Below are 12,518 nucleotides of genomic sequence, written 5' to 3'. Positions count from 1 at the left end.
GTGTTGCCAGAATATTGTAGAAGGTTTCCTAACTGGGATAACCCTTGTTAAAACAGCATGTTAAGGCTTCATGTAGAAACGTGTTATAGGACAAAATATCTGTCACTGTGATGATAAAATAGAGAATACAACATCCTGAATGGGGGGATCTGATGAAATTAGGTGTTATTTTACAGCACTGTAGGGTTTCTACTTAACCAAGCATATAATGATATACTGATTTTTTATAAAATGGGACTAGAATTTGATGACTGCAAGAGTTAATCTACAGATAGGTCTTGAAACTATAAGATTAGAGCGGTTGCACATGAAAATGTTGGTAAATAAATGAACCTTCTCACCTAACTCTGTAAGCTCTCAGAGAATCTGCAGGCCTATTTGTCTAATGACGAGGTACATTTTTCTGCGAAGAGGCTTTCGCCCATTACCAGCCTCCTATTACCACGTAATGCACTCTCCAACATGAGACCTGAATGTGCCAACCATTTCTGGCCACTTTCCTTCCCTAACTGAACAATGTTCGCAAAAGAAAAAAAACCTCATGAGCAATACATTAAATGAGGAGTAGGACAAATTGTTTTTCTTTTATTTCAGATGTTACCGAAAGGTTTGTGTAATGTAATAATCAAGATTGTTCGCACACAGATGTGCCTTTCTTGGGAAAAAAAAAAAACCCTCTTACCCTACCTGAATCTAAGCGCACAAAGAGACACGTAATCACAGCTAATTGAAAAGAACTGAGCAATAGATTTCCTTTCTACAAACTCCTCAGCGGCTCACTTCGACGAATCCGTCCTTGTTTCTTCATCCTTCGTCTTACAATGTCTGATCAGCTGATTAGCACCTAGGGCATCTACCTTCTGATATTTAACTGTTTATTTTTCATAAGAGTAACCTTTCCTTGCAGCTAAGTCAAGTAGAAGAAAAAGGGCAATGTTTATTCATTCACTGGGCTGTTGAGCACAAGGATAAACTGATAAGAGGTTGTGAGGAGGAGGAAAAAACAAAGAAAGAACCCCCTTAGACCAGGGGTTCTCTAACCTGATGTTTAAAGGTTTAAATCTGGATATATTCAAAGGTATAAAAAACCTAGTGATGACCAATTCCATTCATTAGATTTGCTTAACAATCAAAAGAAATGGTACTTAATGTGTACAATTGCTTGTGACCTCGAAGGTGCTCTGATTTTGGACAGTGAAGCGTATTAAGAACTCTTGGTTTACAAAAACTCCCAATTGACTAATGTAATTTACTTTCTTTACAAACAAGAATACAGAAAATATCTAAATTGAACTTGAAGTGCAATACGACACAGTAACATCGACACAACTGAAGTAAAATGTACAGATACCTATAGACAGTTAGAACACATGACAACCTAAAACACTGCACTATCTGCCTGTAATGGGCTCCCTAAAACTTGGGGCCCATTAATTCTGCCAAATTCTGTTTATTTCAATTTTTTTCTTTATTTACCTTTAAATATCATTAATTATATGGCTTATTTATACAATTTTAACAGCTAAATAGAACAGAACCCTAAATTTATGGGGCTTTATTTAAAGCAGTGGGAAAAACATTTACCTAGCAATTACCTTGGGTAATAAATATTAGTAATGATGTTTTATATGACAGTAAAGAAACCTTTCAGCAAAACAAAACATCTTGGATGCATTTCATCAGTTTTTCACGGTCTGCAATAGAAGTGCGGTCATGCTTTTTCTAACTCTCCAACATCAATGTTTAGGATGTTAGATTTTTTTTTGGCGCAGACATATTTTTCCAAGGTATTGACAACCTTCTTTGCTCCAACATGAGGTTAGCTTTTTAACAACAGTTACCCAAAAGCATGCATACCTTTATAATATATTTCTAAAGGACTATCTCACTAACATATACTTACAAAAAGCCAGTTAGTAAACAAGCATCCTGGTCTACAGAGGACCTTTGTGGAGGGGTATGTTTGCTAGGTGCTAGGCGAATGTTAGAGTACTTCCTCTTCGTGTTGACATGACTTGTTGATAATGAGACTAATTATATGTTTCATTTTTATCTCTAATTAATCATATTTGTACAAAACGTCTAAAAATAAAATATTTCTTCTGCTATATAAACTACACACCTTGCTTTCACCATCATAATTAAAAATGTCTACTGTTATAGCAAAGTGCTGTGCTGTGCTCAGGTCTCTCCAACATGGCTGTTAATCCTCATCAAGCAGGTGAATTATACAATTATGAACATCGACATGAAGGGTGAACTAGGTGAAACTTAGATTGTTGAAAAAAGACCTGTCAAAACCACACCAATTGCCAAATTCTATTCTCCTTTTTATATGTCCAATTTAACAAGTTCGTCCACGTTTTAAGGATCACAGAATTCACAAAGCCCTAAAAAAAAGCCGTCAACAGGGTCAGCCTTGACTTGATGTTGGTTTCAGGATCTGGATTGGTGTGTGAATTTGAAAATTGTTCCATTGGAAATGTCATGTGGCTTTACATTTAAATAAAGACTGAAAATCTTTTTTATGATCAATTAGGTAATCCCTATAGTCACATATAGATCTAATTATGCAATCTCTAAAACAGTGGAGGTCCTGCCTTGTCTCTGCTTAACAAGTGTAAACCTGAAAAATAATAAAAATGCATTATGGTGGAATAATAAAACTTAAAAAATACTAATGAGAATAATTTGCTTTAGTCTGGAAATCCGTCCTGTTTGGCAAAAATGACAGAGAGAACTCTATAATACGGTCAAAGGAGAACCTCACTATTGTTAGAGAAAACATTTACTGAGGTGCTTCACAAGGCTGTACAAATTAAACATGAAGCACCTACACACTCAGTGTCTGTAAAAACTATAGCTGCAATCTCCAGGCCTCCATAAAACAACTAATAGGTACACTCAACCTCAAATAAACACATGCACAGTGTTCTGGCTCAGCAGCAGCCCTTATGCAAGAGATCGGTTGTACATGGGGACAAAAACAACCTCGGAGGGAAAACAGTGGGGTGTGTGACCATCCTGCCTCTACACTGTTTCCCACAACATTGCAACATTGTTTTTAAAATCACAGTTCTAAGAACCGCCAACACAACCGTATGCATGCACGCTAAAACACACAGCTATAACCTGATGACCATTATACTGATGCTACTAAACACTTTTTGCAACAAATCGCTTTGACTAGTAAAGGTGGGCATTTTCTTTTGATAGATTATATATATATATATATATATATATATATATATATATATATATATATATATATATATATATAAACTCCTTGTAAGGAAGAGATTATTTCTGTAAGCGGGAAATGCTACCATGTAGGGGTGGATTAGGTACGCAAAAATAGCGAATGACTGTGAAAAGCTTCAAAGTATTATTTAAGTGGAATTCTAACAAGGATCACAACACTGGCTGGCGATACAGATGACTAAGTACATGTTTACTGCTGCTTGGTTACAAGAGGTGTCACATCACAGTTCATGGAAAAACCAAACAGGTAATCTTTAGCTTCTGTTTTTAAATACCCTCTACAGCGTGAAACTGAACTTAAAAACAGATATTGCCTCACAAGTTGTTTTCCCTAATTCATAATGCAAAGTAATGTAATCCGTAATGAGCGTTCAGCAAAGACGACAACACCTTCATGATAGGTTTGTGCAATCTGGCAGTGTTGCATAATCCCCATATACCAGATCCTGTCCTCTGGTAACACTATTATTAGTATTTGCATGTTGTTCTTAAAGTCCCTCGGTTTGCTATAACTGTTCACACATGCAAAGATCATTATTTAACAGTGCATGAGAGAGTCATGCTTAGGTAAGTTCTTAGAGACACCCTCAATGTTTCGGATTTTAGCAGGTATGTTAGCATATGTAATAACACATTTTAGACAAGTCTAAAGGTTAAGAAAAGAAGCCCATTTTGTGCACCCCGCTTTTGTTTAGTGCATGTTAGTTGGGATAAACGGTGTAAAATGTACAGTCTGCAACTTCTTCAGACAGGGTAAGCTATTTTGGTGTAACCCTATCTTCTCTTTGATTGCCTGACCATCCTAGGATGTAAGGTCAATGCTGCTCCATGTACAGTTTACAAGCGTCCCCAAATAAATATTAGCTTAAATAATCAGAAGATAGGTGGGATTCTGCTGGAGCCACTTTAATAATTAATTATATTAAATAATTATAGCTGCTGACGGTGTCCATACAGCATAGCATGAAATTTAGTAAAGTTATTACTGGGTCATTGCTGCTGCGGTTTTTTTTAATATGTACTAAAGAATCAGATCCTATAAACCAACATAATGCAAGGCAAATAAGAAATAAGTATAAGGTTAAAAACATTCTATGTAAGTTCAAAATTAAAGGTAAACTTTCAAGTAATGCATTGAATGTGCTCATTTTATTGTGTTGATCATCTACTTGACTTCAAGGCTCTGCGGTGCAATAATCTGCAGAAAATCGTTACCTGTATTCAGTGTCTGGCTGCAGGCCTGTGACAAGGTGACTCGACCCTGATTCCACGGTGACAGTTTGGTCATCTACAGAGATGATATATGAGGTGATCGCCGAACCGTTGCTGTGTGGCTTTTCCCACTTCAGGAGAAGGCAAGTAGACGAGGAGTAACCCGCCTCAGAGGATGTCGGGAGGTCCAGGAGGGTGAGGGTTGAGACCTGGTCTGGATGTGTTGCCGGGGTCCGGAAACTCATCCTATCGCTGTATGGACCAGCACCAGCCTGGTTCACTGCCTGAGGGAGACACAGAAGTTCAGGAAGATGAGAGAGATGGACAATAAACATCCACGACTTAGAGATTGGATGGCAGGGGGGAGAAAGAGTTTATTATGTTAGTGGAAAGCTGAGGAAAGCTGTCAAAAGTGACATTTTAAGAGCACTACCATCACTGGCAAAGAGCAAAAGAAGGACAAGAGAATTTTAAAGAAATCCATAGCTTTATAAATCAGCAGCTGGGAAATTAACTCAAATTATCAGCCAAAAAGCTGTACTGTAATTACACTACTGTCTAATACATATTTATATACACCTGCAGTTTTCCTTTCTGTGGATTTTTATAGTGCAGTTGATAGTCTCAAACAAGTTAAATGAAATATTCAACATCCCAAAACAAAGCAGATCTTCCCAATTTGAAAAAAAGTTTACATTAAAACAAAAAATAACAGAATAACAGAAAAGTGGCAAAGAAAGAAAAGAAGTATGGAAAAGTTTGTCACAAGCCCTGTAGTGCAGGGGTTCCCAGACATGTCAGTATGTGACCCAAAATAACAGTACCAGAGACTGGCGACACCCTCTATCCCCATCGAAATGACATTTCATTATTGAATTGTACATTTCATAATTTAATGATGCATTTATTTATTTCATGATATATGTATTTATTTAATTTTGTCCCTTTTGGCCCACCATACAGGGGTCACATTACGATGATTCTGAAAATCATACTTGATGTCTTGCAACCCCCGGGGGGTCCCAACCCCCTCTTTGGGAACTACTGCTTTAGGGGACACAGTAAACCTGTGGAAGAAGGTGCTTTGGTCACATGAGAACAAATCTGAACTTTCTGGCCTTTCGGGGGCTACATGCCACAATTTTCAGATTTGTTTAAAAAAAAAAAATGAAAAGGTGTGAGAATGTTTTTAGTTTTAAAAAGCAAAGTAAAAAGCTTGAAATGACTGACTTTGCCACCACAGATGTAAACCAGTAACATTTCAGATTTTTCTTATTTTAGGTCTCAAATGTGAAAAAGAGGCTTGAAGAAGACAGATATTGATGATCTGCTTATTACTGTGTAGTGACTTTTCTAAGTTGCTGTCAAAAAGGGATGCATTAGATTTATGAGTTATGGCTCACATTAAGACAGAACATGATAATTCATGTGAGATAAACTTCAGTTAGTGTCTGTGATTGTTTCTTGCATGTCCTTTTGAGAACAAGAACGTGGAACAAGTTATCGCACAGAAACTGCCAAAGACATCATGTGAGTGCACAGGCAGTGATCCTGACCTTGTGTTGTCCCCGCGTTATAAATGAGCCAATAAAGAAAGGAACCATAAAACATTCTGTTATTGGATTCAAAGCTTCAGAGGGTAGCTTCTAAGCAAGTCTGTCTGTGTGTGTGTGTGTGTGTGTGTGTGTTTGTGAGCTTGTTAGGTAAATACACACTCACTGAGACTATGAGAAAGAGAGTATTTATTTATGTGCCAGATTAAGGATTGCAGCACAAATTGAATCAGTGAACATCTCTGTTCTCCTGTCTTTGTTTGTGTTTTGCTTTTGAAACTCCTTTAGGGCTTTTCATGCTGTGCATGCTTCTGTAATAGCGTCCAGATAAAGCCTCTGAGTGGCTCTTTTGATTTTACATTTCTGTTGTGTCCATAGATCTATTCTGGTGTGGTTGTCATTCCCTGTTACCTGTAGCCTGCAGCAGTAATCGGTGGCAGGCGTCAGGTCTGACAGCTCACACTGCGTGGCAGAGCCACAATAAATGAGCTCCATGGGTTCATCCTCCTTTGCCCACTCCAGTCGATACTCTGAGATGTCCGTCCCCGAACCCTCGGGGCTCTGCAACACAGAAACACACAGTTCCGCCTGTTGAACCACTGGTAACCTGACATTAACCTATTCAGATCTGATGCATTGTGTGAGTGGTTTGATTTTTCAAGTCAAATTAACCTTTTGTTTATAAGCATCAATAGATATAAGGGCAAGGCTAATAATTTTCAATAAACAAATATAATGTAAAACTCTGTTTCTTTTCTAAAGCTAGGAAGTACAAGTGCATTTTCGAAATCAATATATATAATTAAATTTGTTTTTCCCGTCATTAGAACTCCTTATATAGATTCATAATACAAAGAGTAAAATATTTCACAATTATTTCTGTGAATTACAATGATTATGGCTTACAGCTCATAAAAACACCAAAACATTACTTTCAAAGAAAATTTTACTATTACATGAGATCAATAAAAAAGGATTTTTAATACAAAAATGTAAGGATATCCATTTACCGTGTAGTATATGCAGTTTTGATGTGACACTTTTTCCTTCCACTAAACTTTCCATTAATAGGCTTTATACAGCGCTCTGTGACAAGTCAGCTTTTTAACAGTGACTTTTTGTGGCGTTTACAACACAGCTTGTTTTACTTCTTCTGATGTTGAAATGAGAGTGTGGGGTCACTAATTCTGACCTAGATAGAGCAGCAGAACAGCTTAACATAGCTTAAGATTTTACATTCCGCATTTCTCCCTCACAATAAAAAAAAAAAAAATAGCTAGTTAATACAAAAATAACGAACATGTTTCTGATGTCATCCTGTTGGGTTTGCGTCTCATCCCTTCCTCTGTGCTCAGATAATGCAGCTGACCTACAACTACACTTGTTCTCCATTTATTTTGTGTCTCTGAGGTGAGATAGAGAAACAAGTCTGGTTATGATGGAAACACCACTGGGAAATCCATGTTGCAATTTCATACATGGCTGCTATTGATATGTTTGCTTTTATGACAAGAATCTATGATAATGGCTGAAGGTAGACATTATAGGTAGGGTCCTGAATTAGGTGATCTGATAAAGACAAAAAAAAGAGATTCCAACCATCTTCAGAAACCCTGAGGAACTAATCCTTTCGTTGTTTTATTTCAGAATCTTGGTTTTGTTCCTCTATAAAACTGTTGTTCTGTGTTTGTATTTTCCTCACCTCCCAGTTGAGTGTAACACAGGTGTTACTCGTGAAAGTGATAAGTGGCACCCCACATTGACCAGGAGGTCCAGCTGCAGTTGTCACATCTGTCGGCTCAGAATATGGCCCAAACTATGAAACACATAACAAAAATTATTTTAATAAAAATTCTGATCAATGTGGCGCACGGTGGCGCAGTTGGTAGCACTGTTGCCTTGCAGTAAGAAGGTCCCGGGTTCAATTCCCGGCCTGGGGTCTTTCTGCATGGAGTTTGCATGTTCTCCCCATGCATGCGTGGGTTCTCACCGGGTACTCCGGCTTCCTCCCACAGTCCAAAGACATGCCTGTTAGGTTAATTGGTCACTCTAAATTGCCCTTAGGTGTATGAAAGAGTGTGTGCATGGTTGTTTGTGTGTTGCCTTGTGATGGACTGGCGACTTGTCCAGGGTGTACCCCGCCTCTCGCCCATAGACTGCTGGAGATAGGCACCAGCTCCCCCGTGACCCACTATGGAATAAGCAGTAGAAAATGACTGACTTCTGAACAATTATTGTGGTTTTGTTTTTTATTATTTCAATTTGGAATAAAAGGGTTACACATTTCTAAAGTGTAAGGATTTTAAGACTTCTGTCACACACACCATTAGACTGAAGATTCCTAAAATCCGCACTGAACTGATGTAACACAAGCTTGATAAAAGCCTCACAGTTCACTTCAAGTATATGCTCGTGTGTGAGCAGCATGTGTGTGTTGGTCCTTTATGTTGATGTGTTTTGATTAACTAGTCCAGGGATCTGTAAATTGCATCTCTAGAGCAGCAAGGGTCTTTTTGGACCTTCCACAATGGCTCTTAATAACTTTGGCCTGAAATGACAAAGAATCAACTAATTTGTTTAAATATACATACAATAACAATTGCAGATTTTAATAGTTTTTCTTTTTTCATGGAATAACTGCATTGAATTTCAACAACAAAATGACACTAAAAATACCAATAATTATTTTTTGGATCTATTTTCCTTGTCAAACTATCAGGCTTCTTTTTACATAATTTTCCACAAATATCAACATCCCATAGAACAATATGTATCCATCCTCTTTTTGCAAAGGTTTTATGTTTTTCTTTATTTTAAACCCTAAAAACAGAGCAGCTTTCCTATACTAGATATTTATCAAAAATGATAAACTGTCATTTTTCAATGGGTCATGTAACACATCCAGCTCAAAACGAGTTTTATTTTGCTGGACTGAGGACAGAAATGGCTGTTTGAACTGTAAAGGTCACAGAGCCCTGCACTAGTCTGAGTGCTTAGTTACACCTTTGAGTCAACAGTTGATCTACCAGGTCTATGTTCACACTGTGGAACTGATCAGCATCTTAGAACAATCCTGGCTAATCTGCCTGGGAAAGTGTGACCTAATTACATAGCCCTTGTTTCTCTTGCATGTTTTTTTTTTTTTTTTCTATAAAGTATAATGCACCCTGTTTGTTAAATAGACTGAGTGGAAATAAGAAAAATAGCCAATAAAATTAAGTATTGTATATCTGTCATAAAAATAGTACATAATATTGCCGGTGAGATGACTAGATGATAGGACTTTAACTTTTACTATCAATTATATTATTTTTCTATGTTGCTGCTAACATGAGCGAGTGCATTTCTTACCCCAGCCTCATTGGCTGCCCTTAGTCTGAAGCTGTACGTCGCACCTGGTAGCAAACTAGCAACCGTGCACTGCAGCTCCGAGCCATGGTACACTTCTTCTGGCTTTGCTTCTCCCTCACTCATTTCCAGACTGTACACAGACTCTTCACACACTCCCTCACAGGCCAGGGAATCTGAGGTGATAAAATGGGATAATTCAGAGAAAAAGAAGCATTTTTATATAAAACTGATCAAATTACCTCAGTTTAAAAGAACCCTTGATGAAAATAAAGTGCCATGCATTGCCAGAGTATCTAAACCCCTTGAACTTATTTCCCTTTTTGTCAGGTTACAACCAGAAACTTAGGGATAAAATTGGTATTTTATGTTATAGACCAATGTAAAGTAGTGCCTAACTGCGAAGTTGAATGAAAATAAAAAATGGTTTCAAAAAGATTTAGACAAATAAAAATCCAAAAAAAGTGTGTATTCAGCCTCCTGAGTCAATACCTTCACCGTTAGTTGTAATTACAGCTGAAAGCTTTTGCAAAGTAGCTCATGCTCAGTCAGGTTGGATGGAGAATGTTTGCGAACATTAATTTCAGACAGTGTCATTCTAACACATGAATAAACTTTGGTTTAAATCATTTAATAGTAGCTCTGGATTTAGTTTTATTGTTATTCGCCTAGAAGGTGAATCTCTGCCCCAGTCTCAAATCATTTTGTAGCCTATAACATTTGGTCTTACAGCATTATCTTGTATTTTTCTCCATCCGTCTTCCCATCAACATTTGCTTCTATGTTCTGTTGAAGAAATGTATCTCCACAGCATGATTCTGCCACCACCTTATTTAACTATCTGATAAATGATACACAGTGTTAAGCTTTCTGCCATACAGTGTTTTGCAGGTCAGTATGAGGTTCAATTTTGATCTTATCTGATCACCTTCTGATCTAACCACATGTTTGCTGTGTCTCCTACATGACGCGTGGAAAAATTGTTGGTGGGACATCTTATGGCTCTCTTTAAACGATGGCTTTCTTCTTCCTATTTATCTATGAAAACCAGAGTCGAGAAACGCACAACTAGTTTTAGTTTCCCAGCTCATTCCATTTTTGGATGATTGATTCAGGGGCTGAATATTAATACCTGCCACACATTTTCTTGTAAATCATCTATCCTTGTACCTTAACTTCACAGACCTTTGGAGTTGTAACATGACAAATTTTTAAAAAGTTGAGAGGATATGAGTACTTTTGTAAAACACCATACTGTGGCATGTTATTGTTTTTAATTGAACACTCGTTGGGTCATTCAAGATTATGATTGGTTGTGTGAGTTTTAGATCTAAATGACTGATCAGCAGTTTTTCGAGCCACCATCTGCTTCAGTTTGGTTGCAGAAGGATGAAAGCAGCCAATGATCAGGGCACAGGGGAAAACCCTTCAGTGCATTATGTCTGACCTTCAACTCAACCAGTAATTGCAGCAGCGCTGCCTGAATTTGAATGGATTAGGGATGTGAACAGCTGTATCAGACTAGTAAGAAAGAACCTGCACAGCACTGCATGCTGCAAGTCTCTCTGGCTGCCAAGAGATAACAGTACTAATCTGCAATAATTGGCCAGCATTACGAGAGTTAGTCCAGATATGAGGAGAGGTTAGGCATTTAATGGGCAAAATAGAAGCTCAATTAGGCTAAAAAGGGGTTGACTTAGTTCCCATTAGAGCTGGCCAGCAAAACATTTTCGGCAGCCAGAAGGCAATTTCACTGCTTTATATGTAAAGGATAAATAAAACTAATCACAGCCAGCGTGTTTGTCTGGACTCACCCCATTCTAACTGGACTTCCTTGTGTTTGGCTTTCCCAACAATCCGCGGCGGCTGACAGGGTCCTGGCGGGACACTTAATGTACGGACTGGAACACTAACAGTGCACTGCCGGAGAAGAAATAAAAAAATGAGATTGTATTATGTTCCGATATTATTACTAAGAAGGTGATGTGAATGAGTTGCTTTTATTTATCTTAACACAGTTTTAAAAGCAACCCAAAGCTCATTTTTTACGTCAGCATGGACCCTGGATTTCATAGATTCAGGCAATTGTATTTAAAAGCAACAGTAATGTAAAACTTTACCACTACTCTTGAATTTAGCAGTGACAATGACAATCCAAAGTTCATAAGTCACTTCAGTGAAGTGTTTGTGTGTCTTACCGGGCTGTGACCTCCGGTGGTGATGCTACATACACGTAGGCAGTAAACCATTCCCGGTGTCAGACGCTCACAAACGCATTCTGTTGCAGGGCCGCTGTACGCCACATCCCACTGGCTCGCTGCACAATATCAAACACACACAATGTAGAACACATAATTATAACACTTATCACATTCATTCAGAGGATTGCACACAATTAACCTCCTGTGGTTTTGGATCTGTCTTTGAAGTCAGCCTACATATATTGCACCAACATCCTTATATCTTATGTACTGCACATACCTTCGGAGCATCCTTCAGAAATCTCTAGGAGGTACGTAAGAGCCTCTGAGCCCCCGTTGTCCAGGGGGGGATCTGCAGGGACAATTGATGAATAGTTTTTGGTTTGTATGTAAGTAAAAAGGCATAAAACAGCACATATTACATATAATGCCTACGTACAGACAAGTTATTAGAATTATAATGTATGGTCTTGGTTCTGTTAGGCACCAATACGTAACAGATGAGAAGGGCTATAAAAAATGCCAAATGTTTTGGAAGTACCACAACCCCAACTAAATAGCTCTGTTTGCAGCATATGACCATTCATCTATATAATCCTATTTTATGAGGAAGAAAACTAAAGACAATTGAAATTTTGAAATATAAATAAATCTTCTTCATATTTCCCATATTTTTCAAAGCAGATAAGGAATTTTTGACACAGAGGCAAGCACAACTGTATTTGGATGATGACATATCATCTGGAACTGCAGTTTGCATCTGCCTACTGTATACAAAAAGGGATTGTTTTTTTAGGGTATATATAGAGTGGATGTGGGGCTGGGGTGAGGACTATTCCTTTCCCTAAAGATCCTATATGAAGAAAAAATGGATGAGATTTATAAGAGTAAATTGGGGGGACTTTTGTTCAGTCCATCAAAAGAAACCTCTCAGGATTATGAA

At 37.8% G+C, this 12,518-nt stretch overlaps 1 protein-coding gene across 1 annotated transcript in view; it reads right to left on the bottom strand.

The window, feature by feature from the left end:
• fndc3ba (fibronectin type III domain containing 3Ba) overlaps positions 1–12,518 on the bottom strand; it is a 123,151-nt gene that overhangs the window by 15,476 nt on the left and 95,157 nt on the right. The window contains exons 17-23 of the mRNA XM_047346116.1: positions 11,856–11,927; positions 11,573–11,691; positions 11,189–11,294; positions 9,378–9,550; positions 7,729–7,842; positions 6,438–6,587; positions 4,477–4,757 (exon numbers count right to left, since the gene is read on the bottom strand). Coding sequence (XP_047202072.1) covers positions 4,477–4,757; positions 6,438–6,587; positions 7,729–7,842; positions 9,378–9,550; positions 11,189–11,294; positions 11,573–11,691; positions 11,856–11,927 — 1,015 coding nt within the window. The remainder of the gene's footprint in view (positions 1–4,476; positions 4,758–6,437; positions 6,588–7,728; positions 7,843–9,377; positions 9,551–11,188; positions 11,295–11,572; positions 11,692–11,855; positions 11,928–12,518) is intronic.

This window comes from Girardinichthys multiradiatus, chromosome 19 (genome assembly GCF_021462225.1).
Source record: "Girardinichthys multiradiatus isolate DD_20200921_A chromosome 19, DD_fGirMul_XY1, whole genome shotgun sequence".
In the NCBI taxonomy this organism is placed as follows: Eukaryota; Metazoa; Chordata; class Actinopteri; order Cyprinodontiformes; family Goodeidae; genus Girardinichthys; species Girardinichthys multiradiatus.
This window is presented reverse-complemented; position numbering and strand designations above follow the sequence as displayed.